We start from the raw sequence: 27,120 nt of genomic DNA, 5'->3' as shown, positions 1-27,120 counted from the left end.
GCAGTATGACGGTATCGAAGAGTGGAAGCAAAAATATGTGACAATGGTCTACCATAAATAAATGGATAACACATTGTTGCAGCAAATTGCTAATAACACCGACCCAAAGCATGGGTTTTCCTTCATCGTCTCTGGAAACGATAACCAAATCCTTACCCGGTTCAACCCCCCACTACAACTCAAGGAATCTAAGACCTACGAAATGGCATTAGTAAACCTGGAAACCTATAACTCCATCCCCAACATTCATACAGGTAACAATTCCTTCCGCTACTCCCCCGACGATGGTGCCAACTGGTTTCCCATCGCACTAAGCACAGGTTCCTATGACATCGAAGACATCAACAATGAGATCCAGCGGCGGCTGCGGCTCAACAAACACAAAACGAAGATCATCATCGATGCCAACAGGGCAACCCTAAGAGCAACGCTGACCCTCGCCAGACACTATCAAGTAGACTTCAACGTTGTCAATAGCATCAACACCGTCTTGGGATTCGAGCGGCAGATTTACACGTTCGATATGATCACAAACGGCTATACGGAAGGGGAACACATTGTAAATATCATCAGCATCAACAGCATTCTGGTGAATAGTGATATCATCCATGGAAGTTATGTAAATGGTACACAGCAGTCTACCATCTACAGCTTTTTTCCCGCAGACGGTCCTGGTATGAAGATCATTCAAACCCCAAAGAATCTAGTATACTTGCCGGTGACCTTGCGAACCATCAATCGCATGCAAACGTATCTCACCGATCAAGATGGTAGGCCCATCGATTTCAGGGGTGAACATCTCACCATCCGCTTTCATCTTCGTGAGGTATAAATAAATGACTTATCACGAACATGGTTTGAGTTTGACAAAAGGTCAAGCTGATAAACTACAACGGGCTGCCAAAAAAGGTTGTCCGGTCTCCATTCGTTTGTCCCACGCAAACCTGCAAGGTGAACACAAGATGTTGCTCACCACCCGCCAGGTTCAAAAGATCGCCAAGCTCCTACAAAAGGGTACTGGTGGTATGGTCCTAGAGTTGAGTGCGACCCAATTAAAGGAAAACATGCAGAAGGTGGGTGGCTTCCTACCCATGTTGGCGGGGCTGGCAATGAGGGCACTCCCCATGTTAGCAAAAACCATTCTACCCGCCTTGGGTGTTGGAGCCTTGAGTGGTCTTGGTGGTGTAGCCGTCAACAAGGCCTTAGGGTCTGGATTGTACCTGAAACGTGGTGGATGCGTTTGCACCGTGAAACCTAGTGGCAACGGTCTCTACCTCAAACCTTCAAACGCCCGGATCACCTATGGTGATGGACTCTACTTGAAGCGTGGTCAGCAATTCCACGACGGAGCTGGTCTAATCTTAGGTGCTAACAGCCCCTTCAAAAATATTCCCCTCCTCGGTATGCTCCTATAAATAAATGGATGATATAGATTCTGGATACCGACAGACCAGAGTCGAATGTATGGAAGATCAACTCAACGCGGATATACATAAGTATCAACATACCTTGAAGATCTACAAACGTCTGGACAAAGTTGTATCTGTAGCACTGGGTGTTTGTTCTGTGGGCAGTTTGGTGTTAACCAGCTGCACCATGGGTTCAGCTTTGACCGGTATAGGTATTATAGCCTCCCTTCCCCTAGGATCCCTTGCGTGCTTGAGTGCCACTGGCGTGATGGTACTCACACTAATCTCAAGGCGTATCATGAAAAAGAAGAAAAAACATCGCGACACCTTGCAATTGGCACAGTCCACAAAATTTTTGGTTGAACAATATATTAGTACTTCTTTGGCTGACGATGAACAGATCGATAATGCTGAGTTTGGGAAGATCGTTACCTGCCTCAAGAACTACTACAATGAGAAAGATCAGCTGCGACAACCCCTATCCAGTTTCAGTGAGGAGCTTTCGAAGTGTGCTTCCTTATCCCCAAAAAAGCTTTCCAATGGGTAAAAAGTCTCACGCCGTAATACTACTTTCACGCAATAAAAAGTATCACGCCGTAATACTACTTTCCCGCTATAAAAAGTCTCACGCTGTAATACTATTTTCCCGCCGTAAAAGTCTCACGCCGTAATACTACTTTCCCGCTATAAAAAGTCTCACGCTGTAATACTATTTTCCCGCCGTAAAAGTCTCACGCCGTAATACTCTTTTCCCGCTATAAAAAGTTTCACGCCGTTATACTCTTTTCCCGCCGTAAAAGTCTCACGCCGTTATACTCTTTTCCCGCCGTAAAAGTCTCACGCCGTAATACTACTTTCCCGCCATAAAAAGTCTCACACCGTAATACTATTTTCACGCTGTAAAAAAAAAAAAAAACCTGTGATACAAGATTTAGACTCTTTTTTAATAATGTGGGTGGTCCTTAAAAGGACCGAGATATTCATGTATTGATTTAATCAAAAGTCACCATTCAAGTTCAATACATATTTCATGTAACATGTCGAGATGTTTGAAAATGTCTCTTACTGGTAAGTTACATTTCAATATTTTCTGATGTAGATCAGCAATCTGGTAAAATTTGACCAGTTTATAAATATAACTAGCAGAATACACAAGTTCGTGCTTTGCGAAGTAGGGACACAACTCATCCTTATGTAGCTTCAATTTTTGTTTCAAAACAAAAATAGTTTCTCCTTGTCCGAACGTATAGAACAGTACATTTCGTCTTGTGTGATCGATTTTCTTCTGTAGATTTTTAATTCTAGTGATACAGTCCTTTTCATTTCGCAAATCAGGCGGTAATTCTGTTAAATCATCATCTTCTTGTTCTTGGTAACTTTCCATCAATTTTCGTTTGAACATTTCCCTTTCTTCCTGCTTCGTTCGTTTCTGTGCAATTTTTTTCCTCTCTTTTTTACATTTCGATATTTTCGCTGATTGCTCAGCAAAGCGCTCGAGTTTTGTCCAGTACTCGTTCAATTCCTGATCGCTAGGATAAGCGTTGCATAAGTAGTTTCTGAAATCATCCATGATTGTACAAAATACCTTCCAGTCTTCTCCGTTCATTTCTGTATAATCCAAACAAAACAACGTCACAAAGGCAGTTAGCAACACTGCAAAACGATAACGTCTTAAAGCCCGCGTAAAAAGGACTATTGACGTACTGGCTATACAATAAGGGCATTACTAAAATCTTGTGCGTATCAAATGCGCATGCGCCGTAAAAAACGTCACACATCATTCCGTTACACTTCACTCCACACATCGTTTCACGATGTGCTCCATTCCGCTTCACTTCATGATGTGCTCCGTTTCAAGCATAAAAAAAAAACTTTTCCAATCCGGCAGAAATGTCGGATCGGAAAAATTTTTTGTACCCCACCCGGCCCATTATTTTTTTTTTTGGACTTAATTTCTCACAAGGTCGTAAGAGAAGTACTCCTGCTTGGTCTTTTTGCTGACTTTAAAGCCTGTACTTCTCACGAAGGCTCCTACCATGGGTCCTGTCTCTCTGTTCAGTCCACTGCAGGCCCACACCCTATTCGTTTCTCCTTCTCTGTTTTTCAAGGTGAGGATCTTACTCTTTCCAAACTTCCCATCTACTTCTACCACTTCCAGGATTTTATAGATCACACCGGTTGAGAGTTCCTTCCATTTCAGGGTTTCCAGGCTCTGATCCTTTGCCTTTTCCTCGAAAACATTATCGTTCATAAAATCGTTGTCTACGATTTGTGGACTTCTGAGTTCCTCCATCTTTTGTACGAAAGACATATTTGTATTTACCCTAGGATTACATCCTTCTAAGGTGTTTGGGTTTTGTGCTAAACTGAAAGACATTCTTGTATTTACCCTATGCTCAATAGGGATGCCGTCCGTTTGCATTTGGCCGTCTGGGCTGGGGGTCCTATGCAGGATTTCCCCTTGAAAATGCGATTGCGGCAGAATCGGCCTTTTCATACTACTGATAGTCACCGATTTTGTTCTATTGAAGGATTGTGTATATTCAAAATTAATGAAATCTCCCTGGTTAATTCATTGTTTAACAAACCGAATTTGGTTCATGTAAATATCAAGTTTTTACAGCAATACAAGAAATAGTTAAACGAGAAGAAGTTGAACTGGACACTTTGTGAGAATGGGTCAAAACAATCAGGTCTCTGATAAAACGTCGAAATCATAAGTTGAAATGTCTATCATCTCTTCACGATACATATGTTGTGTTCCTGCGGACAAAGCTTCATCTAATATAATAATTGTGTTTTTGTATGTAAATCGTACTACTACGAGTGTCTTGTAAAAGAATTAGGAATAAATGAGCACTCAGGTAATCCCACATACAAAAACATATCATTTGACAAGGATGAGATTTTGGTTAATCATAAGTCCTTCATGGCTTCAATGAATATTACATTGAACAGCAAATCTGAGGACTTACCTTGTTTGTATTGGATACCTAACGTCACAGTACCCAAATTGCATCGAGTACCCAAATTGCATTTATTTAGCAAAAATAGCAGCGGGAATCTTACAAGTTTTCTTAGAGACCATTTGTATTTTTATGATTTGACATTATGCACGTCTTTCAACATAGGTATATATATATTCAAATATACACAAAACGTTCACAGTATATATATCAACAGATGAAATATTCACTTGAAAAAGTGAAATATCCACAAAAAGTCATCCTTTAAAAATGAGCAAATAAGATATTTAACAAGCATCCATTTCTTAAAAAAATGAATAGTAAGCATGGACTAATGTCAAATTGTTTTAAATATTTGAAGAAATAAAACAAAACATCTGTTATTCGATTTTAAAGGATGTGAAATAAGCATGGATGCAATATGGGTACTCTTCATTGCAGAATCGTGGATCGTTTGGAGGTCTGTTCAAACCCATTTTTCTATGATTCAATATAGATTCAAACTTAAATTGGTGGAACCATATAATAAATAAAGATATATCTACAAAATAAACACAAAATGGAAACTTCTGTCATGCAGGATCATAAGTAAACGTAGGTGAAAAAACTGTCAAAATAGGTGCAATTTGGGTACCCTCACGTTAAGCTTCACAACATTCCGTACAAACAACGGTACATTGCCGGCTCATCTTCATGTTCTACAAAGGCTAAATTGTCCATTAGATTGACAAAAATTCTGTCCGCAGTGAAATAGGGTCTTCAGAAATACTGTGAAATTGTTTACTTGCGTAGTGGTATTAGCCATATGTGGATTCTAAAAAAAAAAATTTTAAAGAACTTCTGGATAATTTTAAATCTCGATCTTTCTCTGATATCAATTCTATCAAAACTTCTAATTTTTCAACCCTGTATACCACCATTACTCATGTGAAATTGAAAAATCGTCTAAAAGAAATAATCCACAATGCTTTTCAATATAAAAATGGTAGCATACCGCAATAAATTTATTGCTTTGGGATACCATACGGCATATTTTGTTAATATTGAACAAAAAGACAAAACATGCTACACAGATGAACAAGTGATCAGTATGCTGGAATTTCTTATTGACAACATTGAATTTGGAGGTAGACTTTTTAAACAAATTGTCGACATTCATATGGGAACGAACTGAGCGCCTTTCCTTGTCGACCTCTTCTTAGTATCATACGAGTCGGAGTTCCTTCAGACACTATAGATCAAAGAAGCCAGATCATGTAATTTCACATTCAGATATATTGATGATGTTCTTTCCATTAACAATCCAAACTTTTCTGATTGGGTTCCATAGATATATCCTCCAGAACTAGAAATTAAAGAAACAACAGACACGGCTTCCTCCGTCTCATTTTTAGACTTATACTTCGCATTTGACATAAGTGGTCATCTCAGTACCAGAATCTGTAACAAACGAGACGATTTCAATTTTGAAATTATAACCCCCCCTTTAGCAGCAATATACCAACTTCACCTGCAAATGGGATATACATTTCTCAACTTGTTCGGTATTCAAGAGCTTGCAGCTGCTACTCAGACTTTATAAAACGTCACCAGTGTCTGAGCAGAAAGTTGATGAACCAGGGTTATGTCAAAGAACGTCTCGTGCTTTTTCTAAAAAAAGTTCATCGAAAGATACCAAGACCTTGTTGGTAAATATTCCGTATCAACTTCACAAATAATAAATGGTGGTCTTGAAGTATAGATTCTAGGTACTGACGTTGTTTATCATCTTAATAACGTGTTATAGCGTTCTTTTTATTTGTCTTTGTATATTTTTACCTTTACTGCTTAGTCCATTTTTGGTAATATACTTTTGGATGGCTTGGTATTTATTATACATTCCGCCATTGTGTCATTGTGTTATGGTCATTTTTGTATGCTTGTCTTTCATTTTTGCTTATATACTTTATCTATCTATTTATTTGTTTTAATAGTGATTAAGTTTATAACACAATGTTGACTGCGCATGCTGTACCCCAATTTTTGACATTTTTACCTTTTATGTCTGTTTGTTTTGCTCACACATTGTTGTCAATATAATGGAATTCTATATGACTGTCATACAAGTGAGAGGTTTAGCTAGCTATAAAACCAGGTTTAATCCACCTTTTTCTACATAAGGAAATGCCTGTGTCAATTCAGGAATATTACAGTTGTTTTCCATAATTCTTTTGACGTGTTTGAGCTTCTAATTTTGCCATTTGATAATGGACTTTCCGTTTTGAATTTTCCTTGGAGATCGGTATATTTGCTATTTTACTTTTTGTTTAAACTAATGGCATACGATAGAGAAACAATCTCTCATTGAATTTTTTTCTGAAAAGTTTATAACACTAAGTCAATTTTGATATGCACTTTCGAACTGTGCGAAGACAAACTACCTTCATCACTTTCTTTTTGAGATATTTCAGTTTGAAATTTTTACGTTTCATCTAAAAACACAAAATTTCATTTTTCAATACTTTTCAGAAAAAATTACAATTTTGAAACGGAAAGAGATATATTTTCATCTGTGTTTTTAAAAATGTCCCTAAAATGAAGAATGAATGCGGTAAAAATTAGTTAATTCAAACAAATGTTGGAAATAAAAAACCGTATAGATCTGGACATATTTCTGGCCGATAGAAATGTTAAAGTATATTAAAAATTCTTCGGTTTTGATTTTGTTTTACAATTTCGATAGAACAGTCCTGACTGAAGTAGTACATAGTCGACTGCAAAGAAAATATATAAAAATGGGGGTCTATGTGCTCATTTGTCAACTAGAAATAGAAAACATAGTTTTTTTGCCTGCATCGCCAACGGCAAAAGCAGATCTAGTAACCGCTAGATCCGTCCGTCCGTCCGAAAGACCTTGGGTAGAAACTTTCGTCAAATATTTCTTGGCTTCTGTGGAAGAGAATGATTTTATATTTGGTCTGCAGCTTGATATTGATAATTTATATTGTGTAAACTTATCCGTTTCAAAATCTGACTATGGGAAATTTTATTATTCGTACCCCCAAAATGAAAACAAAATTTCGTCATCGGTTGAATTTCCTGTTTGCCGATAGCTTGAAATTTGACAACACTCACTATGCAAGGACAACTTTCGTCAACCTTTTCTTTTGAATGATTTTTATATCTGGACGTTACGCACAGTCATTGGTCTATTTTTCATTTGACCCCGTTTCTTGATGCATACATAAGATTTTAAAGGGGACATTAATAAGTTACGAATTCAAATGTGATTTTTGTTTTTTGTAGCAAACATTTATAAAAGCGGAATATAAAAACAATATTTCGCTATTAGCAGTCAATTTGGTTCAATTACGTCAAAATAAGTTAAAAACATCGATGATGCTGCGGCTTGCAAGTCAATAATTCAACCTCAGTTGAATCCGTTTTCATGCAACCTCTAATTTGAACCTTAGTGGAGACGGTTGCGTGTTAAGCATGCGATCAGCGTGTTCATTTATTTAAATGAAAAGAATGTCAACATTGAAATGTGAAACAAGGGAGCCACCAGGAATAATCGTCCGTGCGGCCTAAACGTTTGTTGACTTATCCGGCCCACAAAAAAAATCATTCTCGTACAGATAAAACGATAATTTAAATATACCTTGAAATAACATGAAATCAGACAGACCTATAAAAATCAAAGTACTGTAGTACTGAACATCGGATGACCGCAAGTTCTGGTGGATAGTCACAAGCACTTGTATCAGAAAAAATAAAATATCTCTATACCTGAAAGTTAGGTGAAGGTACACAGATATTTTTTTTCTGAGACAAGTTCCTGTGTGGATGATGAATAAATGACAGAGAATTCAACCTCACCGTAATAATTATTATATTCTAGTGATATAATCATGGAACAATCATTTGTTATCAGTATAATCTGGTTTGTTGTTATATATTATATTAATATTTGTACAACAGTTATATATATAGCAGATCATCTTAATAACTCTACCGGCAAATTTTCATCCATTTATACCATCATTCTATTCTACTATTCTAATGATAGTGCAATGCAAGTGCATGGTGGACACTTTTCTGTAATAATTCGTTTTTATACGCCCGTTTACGGGACGTATTATGGTATACCGTTGTCCGTCCGTCCGTCTGTCGTCAACATGTCGGACAATAACTCAAAAACGCTTTTACCAATTTGCATGAAACTTTGATGAATTGTTTATATCTATTGACGTGAGCTCCCTTTCGTTTTTTATAAATTTTAGATTTTAAGTTTCCAAGTTATGTTTTTTTTTTCATTAAAAAAGGGGGATTTTCCAGTTTTCGTACAATAACTCAAAAACACTTTCACCAATTTGTCAGAAACTTTGGGGAATTGTTTATATCTATTGGCATGAGCTCCATATTGATTTTTATAAATTTTAGATTTTACGGTTATCAGGGGTTTTATTCAATAAAAAAAAGGGGATTTTCTAGTTTTCAGACAATAACTCAAAAATGCTTTCAGCGATTTTCATGAAACTTTGGTAAATTGTTTATATCTATTGACGTAAGCTCCTTTTCGATTTTTATAAATTTTAGATTTTACGTTTCCGAGTGATGGAATTTTATTCATAAAAAGGGGTGATTTTCCAGTTTTTGGACAATATCTTTAAAGTGCTTTGAGCAGTTTTCTTGAAACTTCGGTGAAGGGTTTATATCTATTAATATAACCTCCCTTTTGTTTTTCATGAATTTCTGATATGACATTGAGAAGTTATTGAACTTTATTCTTTGAAAAAGCGGAGGGCGTATCATGCGCTCATGGCGCAGCTGTTTATTCTAATAGGTTTGATTTGAGTAGGCATTCATATTTCTCCCGCTAATGAATATGTATTGATGAAATTAATATTTAACAAGCGATAAGAGATATTCATCCGCAAACACAATTTTTCGGTACGTGTGCATAGATACCAATGATTTTTTTACTTATATATATATATATTTCTCACGACAAAACATTTTCATATTATTTATTTATGTTCTTGAAAAATATTTTCATGAGTATTCATTGAAGAAATGAATTTATAACAAGCGATAAGGAATGTTATTTTGCACTCGATAATATCCGCGTATTTATACGAAATACGTTCGGTTATCAGTCAAAAACGCAAGTCACGTGGGTAGAAATGTCTACGGCAACATAACACCGGAATGCTCTCAAGGTCATCCGCTGTAAAAATCGCCATTATACGAACGATTGCACGTGCTTGTATGACTGTCTTTTCATATTTATAAATGATGTTAATATCGTGTTATATGGTCATCGGCAGTGTTCAAAGATCTTACCGATAAATAGTTCATTGCCAAGAATTAGTCCAGTTTAAGTACCAATTGTTATCCATCCATCCCAGCGTGTGTGGTTATATAGCGAGGTCTGGCAATTCGTCTTTTCGGAATCTAAAGGACTATGGGTAATCTCATTATTCGTACACCAAAAAGAAAATAACGGTACGTCATTGGCTCAATTTCCATTGTTTGGGGCGTTTTAAACCAATCACAACGTTTTGGTGTAAGTTTTTGAAATATTATCCAGAGTATATTAGATTCTGATACGGTGAATTAACACCTTGTACTTTTTGTCTCTTATCTTAAATTTCTGTCATAAACAAACAACACAAATTTGCTTTCAGTTTTGATATGTTTACTAAATGTTACAATTTACAGCATGTCATCTTTTTTAGTGTTATTTCTTTTTTAACTTTGATACCTATTTTCATTATTTTTTTTCTTGGAGGAGTGAGAGTGTTTTTTTGTGCATATGTGTATGCTTGTTCTAATATCACTTAATATTTCGTGTTCAGCATTAGTAGGTCTATTTTTTTTTCTCATAATTTGAATCTTTGTTCAAGGTTTAGTCTATACAATATACCAGGCTGTAAATAGTCCCAAGTCAATAAAAGTTTCAAAAGAAATTAACAAAAACAACCAATGTCCTGCCATAAACCAACTCTACTGCTAGAATATAAAAAAAAACGAAAAACATTGACATATGACGTACGAAAACCGACACTGACCAAGTTCCTGCTTTGATACTGATATATATGCAATGCAATTATTATATCAATTAATAAAGAAGTCATTAACATAAGAGGCATTTAAGAAAATACGTGTGTTTTCCTCTACGACAATCTGTTTTATCCCAATCCAAGCCTATATTTTACTGCAGCAAACAATTGTAATCTAACTGATAACAATTTCATCCCATTGAAATTACTCAGACTTCAGTTTAACTGTAAAAATGTAAACAACAAAATATCTATAACATGTATAAAGCCATGCTTACGACTACGCTTGTTTTTTCTTCTTCTGACAACTCATCTTTCATATTCGTATTTTTGATGGTATAGAAGTCCGTTGTGTCTTTCTTTAAAAAAGACTGACTGGAGATACCAAAGGGGACATTCAAAACTCATAAGTCAAAGAAACTTATGCAAACTGACAACGCCATGACAAACAAGGCGTAAATTAGTTGAAATATTAAAGAAAATTCACATACAAAATGCTACAAATGGATGCTCAATATTTTTATCTTTATTTCTTTTTACAAATTCTTATTTTCACTTTGGCTGATAAATGTTTTTAAACGATTATGTGTATCTCAAATACTGTTACTGTTATCTTATTTAACTATATAAGTAATAATTTGATTCTTTATGTTGACAATGCACATTTTCGTAGTACTTTTCAAAAGTAAATATTAAAATTCTCTCTTTACAAAGAACCGGCAAAATAACAAATTCACTACATTGTCATTGCTATACTGAGAAATATCCTATTTTGTCGGCTTAAATTTGATAAATATATTTTAATCAGAGCGGGCAAAATATCCACTGCCATCTTTATTATGCATAATGCAGAGAAAAAAAAAAGATAAAAACCTCATATTGATGCACAAATTAGGGATGTGGTGCTTACAAAATTTAATTACAACAAAAAGTATCGATATTATATCGATCGACTACAAGTGGTTTATCTCCAGTCCTTATATTACATGTACTCCGCTGAAGGTTGTCAAAGATCTTACTTTATAATATTACAAGTGGGAAATGCAAGTACATCTACAAAATAAACACAGAATGGAAACTTTTGTCTGGACCATAAATCAACATGGGGGAAAAAACTGTCAAAAATAGGTGCAATTTGGGTAACATCACCGTCGGCGTACGTTATGTTAATTGTTTCTTTTTGTAATTTACATATACGTTTTAGTATGTTGTATATAAGATATAAGAATTTGGGTCAAATCGATGAAAATGAATTAGCCAGCTAATGCCCCTTTAAAACAAACAAATTCTACGTAATTTTTAATGGTAAACTATGTTGAATAAATCGAAATCAACTAAAACTGGTTTTAATGTATTCATCCAGAGGCGCATAACGTTAATTCCGGTACATTTCTCAGTAGGCTGATTGGACAATGTGTTTTTGTCAATCTACGTAATTTACGTAATATCTGGACTACTACCCGCTGAATCAGTCATACACAAAAAAGCACTTATCTTATTTGGAAGTATGTAATATGAAATTGGTGATCCATACATGTATTTATTCGATACAACTTTGTCCAAAACGCAATGGAAAAATTTAGTGAAACAGAAAGTCAGTAATTATTGGTCTAGTCGGATTAAGTAAGAAATTCCAATGTTCACATCTGTAAAATACCTTGCTAGAATATATACTGTAGGCAAATGTCATCATGGCCAATTGCAAGAACCTTGTCAGCCAATATAAGAGACATCTCTAGAATACCAGTCCGACTAAAAATTTTAACCGGAACGTACATATTACAGGCGAAAAGAGCTGTTTTTAACAAAACTACACCAGATGATACCTGCTTGATGTGTAGGAAGAATGAGGAAACCATGAATCACTTCCTGCTGATATGTGAGGAACTAGAGTGCATACGAAAACCACTCATTTTAGAAATAATAAGCATTTGTAGTATGCTGTTTGCTTGGCATAAGCTAGACGCCGCATTTGACAAAAAATTGCAATAATTCTTGTCAATCCGTATTCGTACTGCACACAGCTGAATTCCGAAGCTCTCATATCAGACATATTGATACTAAATTAGAACCGCTATGTAGAAGCTTGTGCTATAAGCTGCATGCGAGACGATATCAGCTGATACATATAACAAAGAAGCCTAGGAAATAACATTCCTTGAAATGGACCGATCGCATCTTGGTACTGTCCAGTTTCCATTTTTTAAGTATATATTATACAATTATAGCCTTGGTATGAGGTCGATACAAGGATATATTGACCTGAAAGAAGTATATTGACTGAGGACGAAGTCCGAGGTCGATATACTTCTTTGGGTCGATATATCCTGTATTGACCTCATACATAGGCTATAATTGTTATATTATTAATTTCCGACCATATTTGTATGAAAATCGTCGTTTGATTTTGTTGGAAATTTATAGATATCATATTGTCTCCTAGACAATAACAACATATTAGTTGTTATTTCATTTATTTTTTATGTTTGTTTTTTAACATCTTATTTATTTGAAGATTTTTTTTTCTTCAAACAATCGATCAAAGATATTTTTTAATAAAACTTTTAACAATATCATGAAATTCATTACATGACGTCACAAAGTATATCGGTTTTTAGATATTCTAAAAATAACCGTGCAATATGCTTTTTGCTATGCAATATGCTTTTTGCTATCAGCCGTTTTCTGTCTACCTTCGAAAATATATTTTAACATGTGACTATTCCTGAACAAATCAAATTAGTTAAAATATACGAATTAATAATATAATAAATTATCGGCTTAACAAGTCTAAATTGAAAACAACGTTCAAACCTATGATTGCGTTGGATAAAAACCACAATTTTTATACTTGTGCATGCAAAACACATTTTCTTGGTAGAGGGGTCTAAATACAGTACAAACAACATTTTTCAAAAGACCAAAATAGTGAAAAAGTATATTTTAACAAAACGCATTTGACTAGCAGGTCGAACAACAGAATAAATTATCTTAACTATTTCAAAATCCCTGTGATTCTGATTTTTTAAGAGTAGATAACAGAGACATTCTGCTTGGTAGACATTAAATTTTATAGCAGATAAACAAAACATTTTAATTTAAATAAACCTTGACAATTTGTCTTCTTGGTGGATGACTGGTGATAGAACTGTAAATATTTAGCGATTTTTTCTTACGTGTAGGATAGTTTTATTGTACTGGTGGAGAGTTGCTTTTTATTCCGACTGTGGAGATTGGCAGATGTGAGAAAATAGATACAGAATCAGAGCTCTTGGGATTTTGGGGCTGATACGGATGTGATATTGAAATGTAAAGCCATCTATGATATTCTCTATTACAAGTAAATTCACCGTTTTTAGGGAATATTTTGCAATTGTAAAGCAAGTTGCTCCATATTGGAATTCCGAACGACAATAAATTGGAAAAAAGAAACATTGACGGAAACTTGAGAAAAAAATATATTGCTTTCATGCTGGGAATACGAAATGGAATTCAAATGCTCCCCGTAACGACGTAGAGAAAATATTAGCTATTAGAACTAGGAAAATATAAATATATTTTTGACAAAGTAACGTTTGGAAAATTGTTTACGTTTCTTTTAGATTCCACCCGTATCCGCAAACGACAGCTGTCATATAGATACGTTTAGTTCCTCTTGCGACTCTTTTTATTTATATATTGTGGACACGCGTGCCTTTATCGTTTCTTGAAATATTTGCTGTAAATGTTTATATTTGAATACACTGTCAATGATATTATTTATTTACAAAAGAAACCATTGATGAGTCATCGACCATGAAGACAATAACACTTGTTATTGACAGTCGTGTTAATTAGATTGTTATGAAGTCCTGAACAAAATTTTACCTGTTCGCTATCTCCTCAAAATACTGCAATGGCTCAGGAGGCTGTTCTTGTTAATGTTTATGATATGGTATGATTATTCATAATTTCTTTATTTACAAAGTGAGACTTGTGAAGACAATGTTTATTCTTTTCAAGTAATAAAATAAGTCACAGAACCTATTCTTACAACACATAATTTTATTGATTAACATTTTTTAGGTAACAAATATTTTTTATTGAAATAGTATTAATACATTATCATGGTGTGCTTGTTTTCAAAATATGAAGTGAAATTTAGAAAACAAAGTTCTGCCTTAATGGTCTTGAAGTGTGCTTACCTCGAGTGCTGTAGGGTGTGGTTTTTATCCCTGAACGAGTCAAACCATAAACTTGCAAACTGGTATTTGCCTTTTTTCTGCTAAGCATGCAGCATTTAGGTGTAAGTACAGACTGTGCATCTGGGAGTCAGAAAATGTGTCTAGTAAGGGCAATGTTGGATGACTGACTTTCTGCAGATTGTTACCTTGTGAACTACATGTAAATGTACATTGTACCACCTTAAAAATCAGACTGGATCTCTGAACCATAAGTAAATCTATTGAAATGATTGAGCATGTTGAGCATTTCTTCTATTTTTGCATTTCAAGGAGTAAGTAATTGCTCTAATTATACCTCAGCCATTCTGTTGAATATGGAAATTGCAGATAGTGGTGTTTTTCTATTTTTTTAATCTTCTTAATTCTTTATCATTTTGCGTTAAGATATTTGAAAAAAAAAAAAATTCAAAAGACTGGTCATCATGTCATGAGTACTTTACCTGTTTCTTTCACAGTCAAAGAAAATAGGTGGAATGATTGAATATTGAAAATTTGGTTCAGGTTCAAAGGAATGCCATGCAGAAACATTAAGGAAAGTTTGATTGAAATCATTCAACACTTTCTAAGATTAATTTAAAACCTAAATTTTCCAAAAAAACAAACCTACCTGATAAAAACTTATCTGGTCATACACAAGGAAAATACATGACTGTACACTTAAATTGTTATCTTTTGACAAGATGAGGGGATTATAGAAAGATTAATACAAGCATGACATTGATGGGTAATAAACATAATTTAATTCCAATTAATTTTTGATATAAATATATTTTTGAAATGACATTTGGGCATAGATTTGTTGAAAAAGTAAATTTTAAAAACTGAAAATGCAGGGAGATTCAACACACATTTAATCTCTGAGCAAGGCTTGTTCTCACCAATTTAAGAGAGTGTTGACAAAAACTATGAACTCTGAAATAATGGGTTTATCATTGGAAATAGGCACATATATACATTTTTATTAGAAGAAGTGTTGATCTTATGTTAAATTGTAATGTTCTTTTTTAGTACTGGATAAATGAATACACTTCTTCCATAGGAATTGGTGTCTTCCATTCCGGGGTTGAAATCTATGGAATTGGTATGTATTAACAGTAAGAAGATGCATCATTTATTAACAGGAAAGTCTATGTTATTTTTGTAAATTAATAACAAACACTTAAGACAATATCTTATCATTGACCAAAAAGTCTACGGAATTGCTCTTTGTGAGTATACGAAAACACTTTATACATTGATAGGAACCTTTATCTATTGTAATGGTTACACATACAAAGAGCAAGAGAGATATTTGTGAGGAACTAATCACTTGTGGTCCGAAGACACATTGGTTTCTGGACAATAACTTTAGTTTAAGTCAATGGATCTCTATAAAATTTTTTAAGAAGGTTCAATACCACAAAAGGAAGGTTGGGATTGATTTTGGGGATGATGGTCACAACCGTTTTGGAATTAGGAGCCCAAAAGGGGCCCAAAACAAGCATTTTTCTAGTTTCAGGATAATAACTTGTGTAAAAGTATTTCGATTGCTCTGAAATTGTATCACAATGTTTAATACCACAAGTGGAAGGTGTGAATTCATTTTAGGGGTTATGGGGCCAACAGTTTAGGAATTGAGGGCCAAAAAGGGGCCAAAAACAAGCATTTTTCTAGTTTCCAGACAATAACTTTGGTGTAAGTGTATGGATCTCTCTGACATTTTACCACAAGGTTCCATATAACAAAGGGAAGGTTGGGATTGAGTTTGGGGTTAATTGCCCCAAACATGTAGGAATTAGGGGCCAAAAAAGGGCCAAAAACAAGCATTTTTCTAGTTTCCAGACAATAACTTGTGTTTTAGTGTATGGATCTCTCTGAAATTTTACTACAATGTTCCATCCTATAAAGGAAAGGCTAGGATTGAGTTTTGGGGTTATTGCTCTCAGGGGAGTTTCAAAAAGTTGGGGGGGGGGGGGGGGGATTTTTTTTCCAATTTTTTTAAGGGATTCATATTTTTTTTCAAATTTTTATCAAATTTCGAATTTGTTATAAGTTTCAAGAAGAAATCTTCAATTGCACAGTATTGCGCAATAGATTTGTAAGATCTTTGACCTGATTTATTTTGTGTCAGAAACCTATATTATGTCAAAAATTTGATCACAATCCAAATTCAGACAGTATCAAGCTTGAATATTGTGTCCAAATTTGCCCAAACTGTTAAGGGTTCGACCTCTGCGGTCATATCAGGCTGCGCTCAGCGAAGCATTTTATTTGTGAGATAAATAGATACTAAAAAAAACAAAAAAAGCAACATCAACAAAAAATCAAGAAAATGGTGAAACATTTCATATTTAGGAAGATGTACAATTTTGCAAGATTATTCTTATTTAATACAAACCAGGTAATCTTGACTTTTGATCATGTGGATAGTGAAAATTAAATGAAATACTCAAAGCTGTGAAAGTTAGAAAACTTTGATCAGTGTCATCTTACAATTTATAGTCTGTATTTTAATCAGATTGATTTATAGTGATAATTGACTTAACACAATGTCTGTACTATATGAAAACTATTTAATTGCTACACAGCAATATGGTTCATGTCATTACAAACATTGGCCAGTAATATAATTATCTCCTTGTCAATACAGGTGGGATTTGACTATAGTGTTGCAAACATTTATTTGTTTATATGTTTATTCTTCATTTCTTTGTCATACTTGAATGTGTCAATGTTTAGATATGACAATTCATTGAAAAATGATGTTTTGTCAGTGCACACATATTGAATAGTAAAGGTGGTCCATGTAAATATTGGGTCATCTTAACATACATAACACATGCATTAATGCCTCATGATCAAGTTTAAGAATTTTGTCAGTGACCCATATTTATTAATATTAATTAGTATTAATATTGAGATTCAAAGACAATCAAATTTGATATGAGTAAAATTAACTAGGAGATTTGTCATTGCTCCTTTTCTTTATTGTTTTTTTTTTTTAAAATGTTACACAAAAAAATGTTATCTGATTTGTAGTACACAGTTTGTTGATTAAATCAAAAGAACAAAAAATGATAGGATAAGCATTTGAGGAAATACTTATGAAACAAGACTACATGAAACACCAAACATATAATTACAGAAAGCATTAGTGATATTTGAGAGACTGACATCTTTAATAATTGATGTCTGAATAATGATACAGTAGTAAGTATATATTTGATATTTATGATGTGTTTTTTTATTTCAGAATATGCATATGGTGGGCATCCATTTCCTTTTACTGGTGTATTTGATATTATACCAAAAGACTCAGAATCTCTTGGTGACCAATTTAAATTTAAGTAAGTACTAAACTATATCAAAATAATATATAGAATGTCTTAAACATTTATTGAATTTGACTGTGGTACAGAAGCCTTAAGACTTCAAAATGAGTAGAATTCTCTCCCTTTAATCATACATCTAAGTACTAAATGAAAGGTTTAAAAATATTTGTTTTGTGGAATATTTAGGATTTATAAGTGTTTTTCAGATCATTTAACCATATCGAATTAACTGTTATGTCTTAAGAAATTGTATTATTGTAGACAAACAATAAAACTGGGTAGCACAGATTTTACTCCAGACGATGTCAAGAAGATTGTAGATCAACTAGGAAAAGATTTTAGAGGGGACCAATATCATTTACTAAATAAAAATTGCAATCACTTCACGACAGAAATCACAAAAGTAAGTCATACAGTAAATTATAGTTAGGTGTCAATATATTACATTTGAAATATACACTTCATACTTTATTTGATGCCTCTTTCTTACATATACTTCCTCAAGGTTCTTAAGATTTACTGCTGATTAAATGTGTGTTATTCACAAATTCTTATATTGACTTTACGACTAATGGCATATAAAGGGCCATTGAATATTTTTACATATATGTGTATAGCCTTTGAGAAAAATACCTTGAACAAAAATGAACAACAATTTCATAAACAGAAGAACAATTAACGTAAAGCAACATATCTACAGAAATAACTTGAATAATTTAAACTTATCCACTTGCAACAAAATTACAGAATGGATATATATAGTATCCTGTTTGTGCATATGTATCCGCAACACCTGATTTCAAAACTAAGAAACCACATATTTGATTTTCACCATGCATGGTACAATGTTCCCGATGAGGAAAGGATGAACCTTATGTAATATCAAGGTCAGAGTCAAGATTAAGGTCAACCAGGTGTTGCAAAAGAAAAAATACACACATTTAGTTTTAAAAAAAATCAAATCAAGATTCAATTTAACATTGAGCTGTTTTTTTTTGGGTAAAGATTGCATGAAATGCAATCAAAGCCCTATGGTACTGACTTGATATCTACATCTTCCAAGGTTGATCACTACCTTTGATAGTTCAAACAAAATAATAGAGTGAAGTGATTAATATTTAGATCCTATCCAGTCAATGTCATGCAATTTATTGATGATATATGTTATACTTAGATATTTAAGTTACAAAATGATGTGTATCTGAATTACCATACTTGTCAAAAAAACATTTTTTTATTAAGAATTACATAAGTAATGCATGGTGTATGAATCTGTTATATAAATAGGTTCAACTACAAGTATATAATCATGAACAAAGGAAGATAACTCCAACTCAAATTTTTAATTTGCTTAGCAAAATACAATTCAATGTTTTATTGAAAAATTCACAAAATTGCAAAATGAATTGAAAGCAATCTTTACCTTTCAGTGCTCACAAGCACGTTGATTATATTTTATTATGTGAAATTATTACTGGTATTTAAGGTTTTATGTGGGAAGGAACTTCCAAGCTGGGTTAACAGACTTGCTCATATAAGTACATGTATACCATTCCTAGAACGAGCCTTACCGAAAGAATGGTTAACACCTATGGCACTTCAGGAAGCTATTCATCAAGAAGAGTTTGACTTAAGTGGGGCTCAGCATCTACATGGTGGCAGAATGACTGATAGTCAATCAGATCAAGCTCATTCCTCTCAAAATGTACACAATAGAAGAATATAGATTGATTGTAAAACATAAATATGTGTAGAACTGGTTGCAAATGTACAAATGTAGATTTTTTGTTATAAAAATTGTTAATAAGATAAACAGAATATTTAACTTAATACATTGTGAGTGTACAGCGATTTTCATGTGCATCCACCTGTATGTCTACCAACAAGACTTTTAAGTTTTCCAGATTATATCTTAAATACTACATGACCAGATCTTTTGAAAAAATAAAGACAATCATGACAATGCCATGACGCATACACATTTTTATGGTATTGATGATGATTAAAGAACTTGTGAAGAAATATTTAACATATAATGCTATGTCATAGTTAAGGTCAGTTTTGTTTGATTTGACATACTTAATTGTAAATATGTAAAAATCTCAAGATCTAATCCAATACATTTGCAAACTCTTAAGTATGACTTGATTTTATCCTATCGATATTTGTTTATGATATTAAAAGAATGTTTAAAAATTCTGCTGATGCAACTAATGAACTTTGAAATATGAAAAAAAAGATAACTTATGGAAAATTAAGTATTGGACCTTCAAAGAAATCTGGATAAATTTGAATCCTAACTTAAAAAAGAAATCCCTTTAGTTATGAATCCTACCTGAAATTCTTTTCAAATGAAATGATAAGCTAGTAGTAAGGGTTATTATAAGGTTATAAAACTATTGGAATAATTTCTCTTAGTTTGTCAAACATTTTGGAGCTGTATGCAAGTAACTACTCTAGTTTAAAGTTGTCTGATTTGTGGTAAAAATATCTTCATATTGTGCTACCTTTAAATGGCTGTAGTTGAATATCATGTGGTTTAAGTGATAATCAGATCTTGTCATTTCTCACTAGTCACTATGAATAACATAAAATGTCGATGCAATACATATGTAGATGAATATTTTAGTTTGTAGATTTTCTGTCTCCAAACACAATATAATATGAAGTCATATATTTGGTTAAAGGTTATATTGTTATACCTTCATAATAATTTCTTATTTAACAGACCTGCCAACTATCCCGATTTATGGGGATATCCCCTGGGGGGTTGGCCTGACTATTTAATTCCTCTATTATATGAACTTTATGCCTCAAAATATTTATTCAGATGAGTTTAATGGAATTTGAATAATATATACTCCTCAAAAATCATAGTACATTTTATTAAATATGCTTTAGGCATGTATAAAACATGCACTAGTCCAGGTCTTTTTGTGCTTAAAATCCCCCATGGAGGTTTTGAAAAGTTGGCAGGTATGATTTAACTGTATCATGTTAAATAGTGGGAATTATAGCTGTTTTAAAGTCATGAATCATCTGTTCCAACTATCTGTTGCAGAGTTTGGGACTGTTGTAGTGGCAGTAATCTGTTGATCATTTGTTTGGCTATTTCAAAATTGAACTCTTGTGATCTTCTGATTGCCTGTTTGTGTTTGTTTTACTGATTATACCATGTTTCTTTCTTGAAATAAAAGGTATTACTATACAGTTATAAGACAACAGTTTTGTATTACCCCCTGGTTCTGGCTGTGGTTCTTTGCTTTGGGTCAAATAACATAGCTGTTCACCTTGAATCCAGTCAATAACTATAAAATGTCATTATGTTGTTTAATTTTTGCATCTTATAGCAGAAAAAATTAGGTTTTTGAATGTAATGTCATTAAAATTATATTTTTTGACAACATGTAAAAAGCATTGATATTGTTAATAGCAGTACTGGGTGATGCAATAAGAAATGTAACAGATGTACACAGAGGAAAATAAACAAATGCGATAAAGGAATTTATCTTGTTAACAGTCAAATTCTACAGGGATATTGTAGATATATAAATATATCTTGTAAATGTTTCACATCAAAAAGAGGTAATGAACTATTACCCCTCACCCCACAATGCAGAATTATTTTTTAGAAAGGAAAAAGCTAATAACCATGAAACATGTATATTATTTTTGTGTGAAATGAGGCCTTTCATAGTATACTATATGTAGATTTTGGCAAATTCAGGGATTTGTTAAAATATTGCTGCACTCATTATGTATTCAATACAGAAGTATGTACAGATAAAATATTTATGAAATTCAGGTGTACAGAAATTGTTTTGTTTACCTGTTTTGTTCATTTTAATTGTGAGATTGCATGTAACATAAAAAAAGTTGTTAATTTTGAAAATGAACATGTATATATGTGAATTTTAAATGTTTATTTGTGTGTTTATATCCAGTACATTACTATGTTTGTCACCATGTACTGACAAATATCATACTTATATGATAATGTACTTTTATGTAGGATGATACTGGTTGTGTACAAAAGTTCAAACAAGTTTTAATGTGTTAATGCATTGTAGGTCATCAAGTATAGAAAATTTACCTTTCTATTTTATATTTCATCACTGAAAGTTTATCTACTTTGTTATGTAAAATTAGATGATACAAAATTCTTTTTTTCTAATAAATTATTCACTTATAAATGAATAAAATTGTCAAAATCTCGATTTTTTCTGCCAAATTTAATGACATTTATTGTTACTGGTTGATGTATTTACATGTAATTTACTCTTAATATTTCATTCACAGAAATGTATATGTTTAACTAATTTTGATCTACTGAGGAGTATATGTATTGATATAGGTTAATACAGAAAGATGCTTGCAATCAGAGTCATTTGTTAAACAGAAAATTTTTAACCAGAAATATATTGTGACTAAAGGATACATTTATTTGCAAATGATAAACCTGCCATGTGTTACTAATTCAAAAATCAAAATGCAGAATGGAATGAGGAAAAATATTGTAAATAAAATGTTCTGCAATGAGTGTAGAAAAGTATTGTAAATGATGTAGACCTCTAGGCAGAAAACAATCGCTACTCTAGTTTTCAGAAATTAACTTTTGATTAAAATACTTTAGTATTTTGTGAAATCTATGGATATAATTAGTAAAAAGACAATAATTTCTTTTTTAGTAATATCTGCGCATAAATTCACTGATCTGATTTTGGATTTAATACAAATTTTTAAAATTAAAGTAAACTTTCTAAGTATTATTACTCCATTATAACTAGATTTGCAATATACCTTTTACATTCCATTCACAAATTCTCAGAGAAGTTAATTTATTGCTTTTCTAATATTCTAAGACCTGAGTTGAAAGCAAGGTCAAACTTTTATTATTACATCTAACCATGTAGTTAGCTTAGTTGAATTCCTGCCTTCAGACCATTTTAAAATATTTTTGTTCCATGTCTATGTTATGATATGTTAATGTTTGGAAGAACAAGAATATGAAAATCTTTGATCAATGTTTGAAGTACAAGTCAATATTTTAACTATCGTTTGTTAGATGTTTTCAGTGTGTAGATGAATTTTAAGGCATACATTTTCATCTTTTCAGAAAAGGAGACACTTGTTATGTGGAGCATCTATTAAAAATAAAAATTTTGCAAAGTGAATCAATTTTAGATAATATCTTAATCATTAATTCCATCACATTTAAAGTTACAAGTTATCAGAGGGACAAATGCTAATTTAATAGATATTTAGCTCTTGTTGATATTACAATGTTTCACCATATTTCAAATTATTTACAGAAAATGAACAGATGCCCTTAGTTATAACTATTGTACTGTTACATAATTCAGTAAGCTATATGTCCTACATGATTAGTTTTGTGTAATGATATGTATTTGTGTGCATTATGGAAATCATTTCATGTTATATTGATACTTATTTTTGTTAATGTTTTTGTATTTACATGTAATTAATTTTTGACCTAATGAAATTTACTTCTATGAAAACATGAAAATCAAACAAATTTAGCCTCAATCATTAAAAGATGCTTTGTAAGTGACAAAACCCGTAAGTTACATTCAGGTTGTTATGGTTTTCATGCACAACAAATAGGATTATGTGCAGTTTTGCCTTTTCAGCTTATTATTAAATCAGTAGCTAGAAAACCAAAGATCACAATCTTTTTATTTGGCCTTAATCTAAACTTGGTTGAGAATATTATGATAATAATGTAGATTTGGGTTTGGTAGAAGATATTGGCAGATTTTGGGTGGGTAGAAGATATTTGCAGCTTTGGGGTTCGTAGTATATAAATAACACATAGCTGAGAGGGTGATAGAGCAGATTGCTAAGCCAAGGTTGACAATGTCTTTTCGAGGGGTAGCAATCTACGCTATCACCCTCTCAGATATGTGTTATTTAATTTATTATACTGAATGTTCTGTTATTACTGTCGATTAAATTTCAAATTCAAAGTAATAAACTATGACGTCTTGTAAATAACAACCATCCGTATTTAAAAAAGCGCACTCTTGATCAAGCTTCTCCTTGAAGGGTAATAGAGTATTTACCATAGGATAGAGTCGTATTTAATAAAGCGCACACTTGATCAAGCGTCTCCGTGAAGGGTAATAGAGTATTTACCATAGAATAGAGTATATTGTCTCCCTCGTATTAACCAATAAAAATGTGGTGTTGAAGTATAATAAAAGATATTGGTAGATTATGGGTGGGAAGAATATATTTGCAGATTTGGGGTTGGTATAATATATTTACTGATAAGATATTTGTAGGTTTGAGATGGGTATGAGTGTTTGAAGGAGTTTTTATTGGCTGCTTGGTTAATTTTTGTATTGCTACCCTTTTCACAAAAGTATTTTTTGTATTTAATTTATTATAAGATTGGTGTCATTTGAGACTTCTCTTTTTTTGGAAACTTTGAAACTTAAAGCAAAAAGGTAAGTGATACAGAAACAATATGTTAAGCACATTTAACATTTAGGTAAAGGAATGGTTGATGTCAAAGATTTTGCATACAACTTGGACATGCTGGACTTTTACTGAAAATTGAAATAAAAAATATTTTTATACATCAAAATTCAATATAGTGATTGCATGGTTGTTATACATTATTTAAATGCAAATGATTTACACATAATATATTATGAAGGAAAAAATTTAAGAAGAATGAAAAATTTTAAAAAGTAATTTACTGGAATTTGACCTTTATAGATCAAGTAGAAAAAGAAATATTGAGAGTTCAAAAGAAACTTAAAATATGATTTACATGTAACATTTAATGTATTTAAAATTTCTACCATGTTTAAAAACAAATACTTTGTTGCATAATATTATTTGTTTATGATGCTATTACTTTTTTTTATATATACATGTACATGTTGTATTGATAGTGTAAGGATGACATGTGTTATATTTTTACACTGCCAAAATGTTTGTTTGTACACTGTACATTGTTTTTATTTATTAGCTAAACAATATTCTTGAACAAATCATGCAGTATAAAATGCTTGAAGGACATCATGTGCTTAACTACATTCAACTTTCCAACTTCTATAAAAGTAATTTTATGCATCAGAATCATGCATTTTATGTATGGAATCTAAAAAAATGCTGTAAAGCTTTCATCTGATTTAAGAATTTCAAATATTATTGAAACTTTAGGTGTAAATGTTTTTGTTTTATGAAAACCTTTTAGTCAGCCAGGAAGATAAAGTACAATAAAAATAAGCACAAAGTTCCATAAAATGTTTGTATAATTAAGTAGAGGAAAAAATAATAAATAGATTGATCTCGAGGTAGAAATGAACAAAACTATTGTGTTATAAGCACCTGTTCAAAATCTAGAATATGACAGTCCTCTCCATTTATCTCAGCAATCGATTTGTTATTTGTATTTTATTTTCGCCAGGGATGATCATAAACTGCAATTTTATCAACTACTGTCAGTGCATTTGTTATTTCTGTTTCAGTAGTCTGACTCAATTAATATACAACATTTTTGAAATGTGTTTTTGAACTGTGCACTGGATGATGTTAAATAAATGATTTATTGGAATATTGTGACATTTATATCTGTTATTAATCAGTCATGAACAAAAAAAGATCACAGGAGGCCAGTGCCTCATTTTATATGACAGAGTAATATTATTCTTTGGCCTTGAACACAGTGATTTATCAGAAGTGATCTAAGAATAAATAAAGCCAAACAGATGATACTGATTTCCCTTCATAAGACACATGCTTGTTGAATAATCTTGAATGCGATATGCAGAAGACTAAAACTTTGGAAAGCCAACATACAAATCAAATCATAAAAACCAATAGGGCATAAACAAAACAACCAAACCTATCTGATGTCTACTCTGCCGGATAAAGTTGCAACCTTAGTTTGATATTCACTACATAATTTATGAACTTGAAATTAATAAAATGTTTTTTTAAATTCATCCAAAATTATTTCCATTGAACGTTTCGAACATTGTTGCCAACATTTGTAGATATAGAAAATTCGATACAAAATTCAGCAAAAATCATTTGAAGAGCCAATTGCTATAAAACTTTGATAATTAATGTTTTTGTCCAGCCAATCAGGGTCAATGTGTTCACTCGGGTTTTAAGATGATGCATAATTCTTTAACTGATTGCATATTATGAAACCAATAATATTTTAATGACATACCAAAATTACAAAACACGATTTTAATTATCTATTACAAACTTTTGACATGCAATTTGCTCATAAATTAAAAAAAAAGAGAGGTCGAACAGCTACTTAATTTGAAGTAAATACATTTGTATAAAGGGTCCTTTTTCAATCCAATTTATAAGATATTACTATTTATAAATTAATGTTGAAAGGTAAGATATCAAATTTAAGAAGTTTATAAGAACTATGAAAGTGTTTATTAGTATCTTGCTCTTGTGTAAGTAATTGAATATAATTTGGTACAAGGTGCATATTGATATCTAAGTGGATTCCTACACTTTTTCAAATACTATGATTCTAAAAATATCCAAAGGCATCTGCCTTACAAACCAAGATGTAGTAGGATTAGCCACTAAATCCATACACACTGAAATAAAGTTCCAAATACTTCTCTTGTCTCTAAATATGCACATATGAAGTGTAAAATAAACTGGTTATTTCTTTAGAGCAGTTTATTTAAGCATGTATGTCATTAGTTTGTCTATTTGCTAGCTAGTTTGGTCTTCTGTATCAAGTGAGAGTAAAATACTACTATGATTGACAACTGTCCTTATTAATAAACAATTACACCAAAAGTTGTGAGCTTTAACTGGAATGCCAGTAGTACTGATTGACCACATCAACTAACTCTTGTTTTGCAAAATTTAACAGATACTTTATTACACAACACAATCAAAGACATATATACTTCATAAATTATACTATACATGACTTAGACTTAATACTCAAATCAATACGCAATTCTTGACCACAATAGTATGTTAGATGGGTGATACATAGACATAGTACATTAAAGTATTTATCTATAAATATTTATTGTACACTCCTTAGAATTGTTCTGTAAATTATTTGTCAAAGATCAATGATAAAGGATTAATAAGGTGTATTTATTTCAAAGAAAAATAAATCTGTATTAGAAAAACGCAAG

The 27,120-nt window shown here is 32.3% G+C and overlaps 1 protein-coding gene across 1 annotated transcript; it reads left to right on the top strand.

Moving 5' to 3' along the window:
• Positions 1–13,842: 13,842 nt before the first annotated feature.
• Positions 13,843–23,826, top strand: LOC127698361 (deubiquitinase DESI2-like). The gene is made up of 5 exons (XM_052201781.1): positions 13,843–14,353; positions 15,651–15,723; positions 17,875–17,968; positions 18,215–18,356; positions 19,440–23,826. The coding sequence occupies exons 1-5, from the start codon at positions 14,315–14,317 to the stop codon at positions 19,677–19,679; spliced, it is 588 nt and encodes a 195-aa protein (XP_052057741.1). The 5' UTR covers positions 13,843–14,314; the 3' UTR covers positions 19,680–23,826.
• The last annotated feature ends 3,294 nt before the right edge of the window (positions 23,827–27,120 follow it).

The sequence above is a fragment of the Mytilus californianus genome, unplaced genomic scaffold (assembly GCF_021869535.1).
Source record: "Mytilus californianus isolate M0D057914Y unplaced genomic scaffold, xbMytCali1.0.p SCAF_4, whole genome shotgun sequence".
In the NCBI taxonomy this organism is placed as follows: Eukaryota; Metazoa; Mollusca; class Bivalvia; order Mytilida; family Mytilidae; genus Mytilus; species Mytilus californianus.
Note: the sequence above shows the minus strand (reverse complement) of the source record. Positions and strands in the feature narration are given on the sequence as shown.

Bases quoted from the DNA above. Each gene is read 5' to 3' on its own strand.
- LOC127698361 (XM_052201781.1), top strand. From the start codon at position 14,315: ATGGCTCAGGAGGCTGTTCTTGTTAATGTTTATGATATG. The intron at 15,724-17,874 runs GTATGTATTAAC...TTTTTATTTCAG, and splicing joins GGTTGAAATCTATGGAATTG to AATATGCATATGGTGGGCAT. The intron at 18,357-19,439 runs GTAAGTCATACA...CTGGTATTTAAG, and splicing joins TCACGACAGAAATCACAAAA to GTTTTATGTGGGAAGGAACT.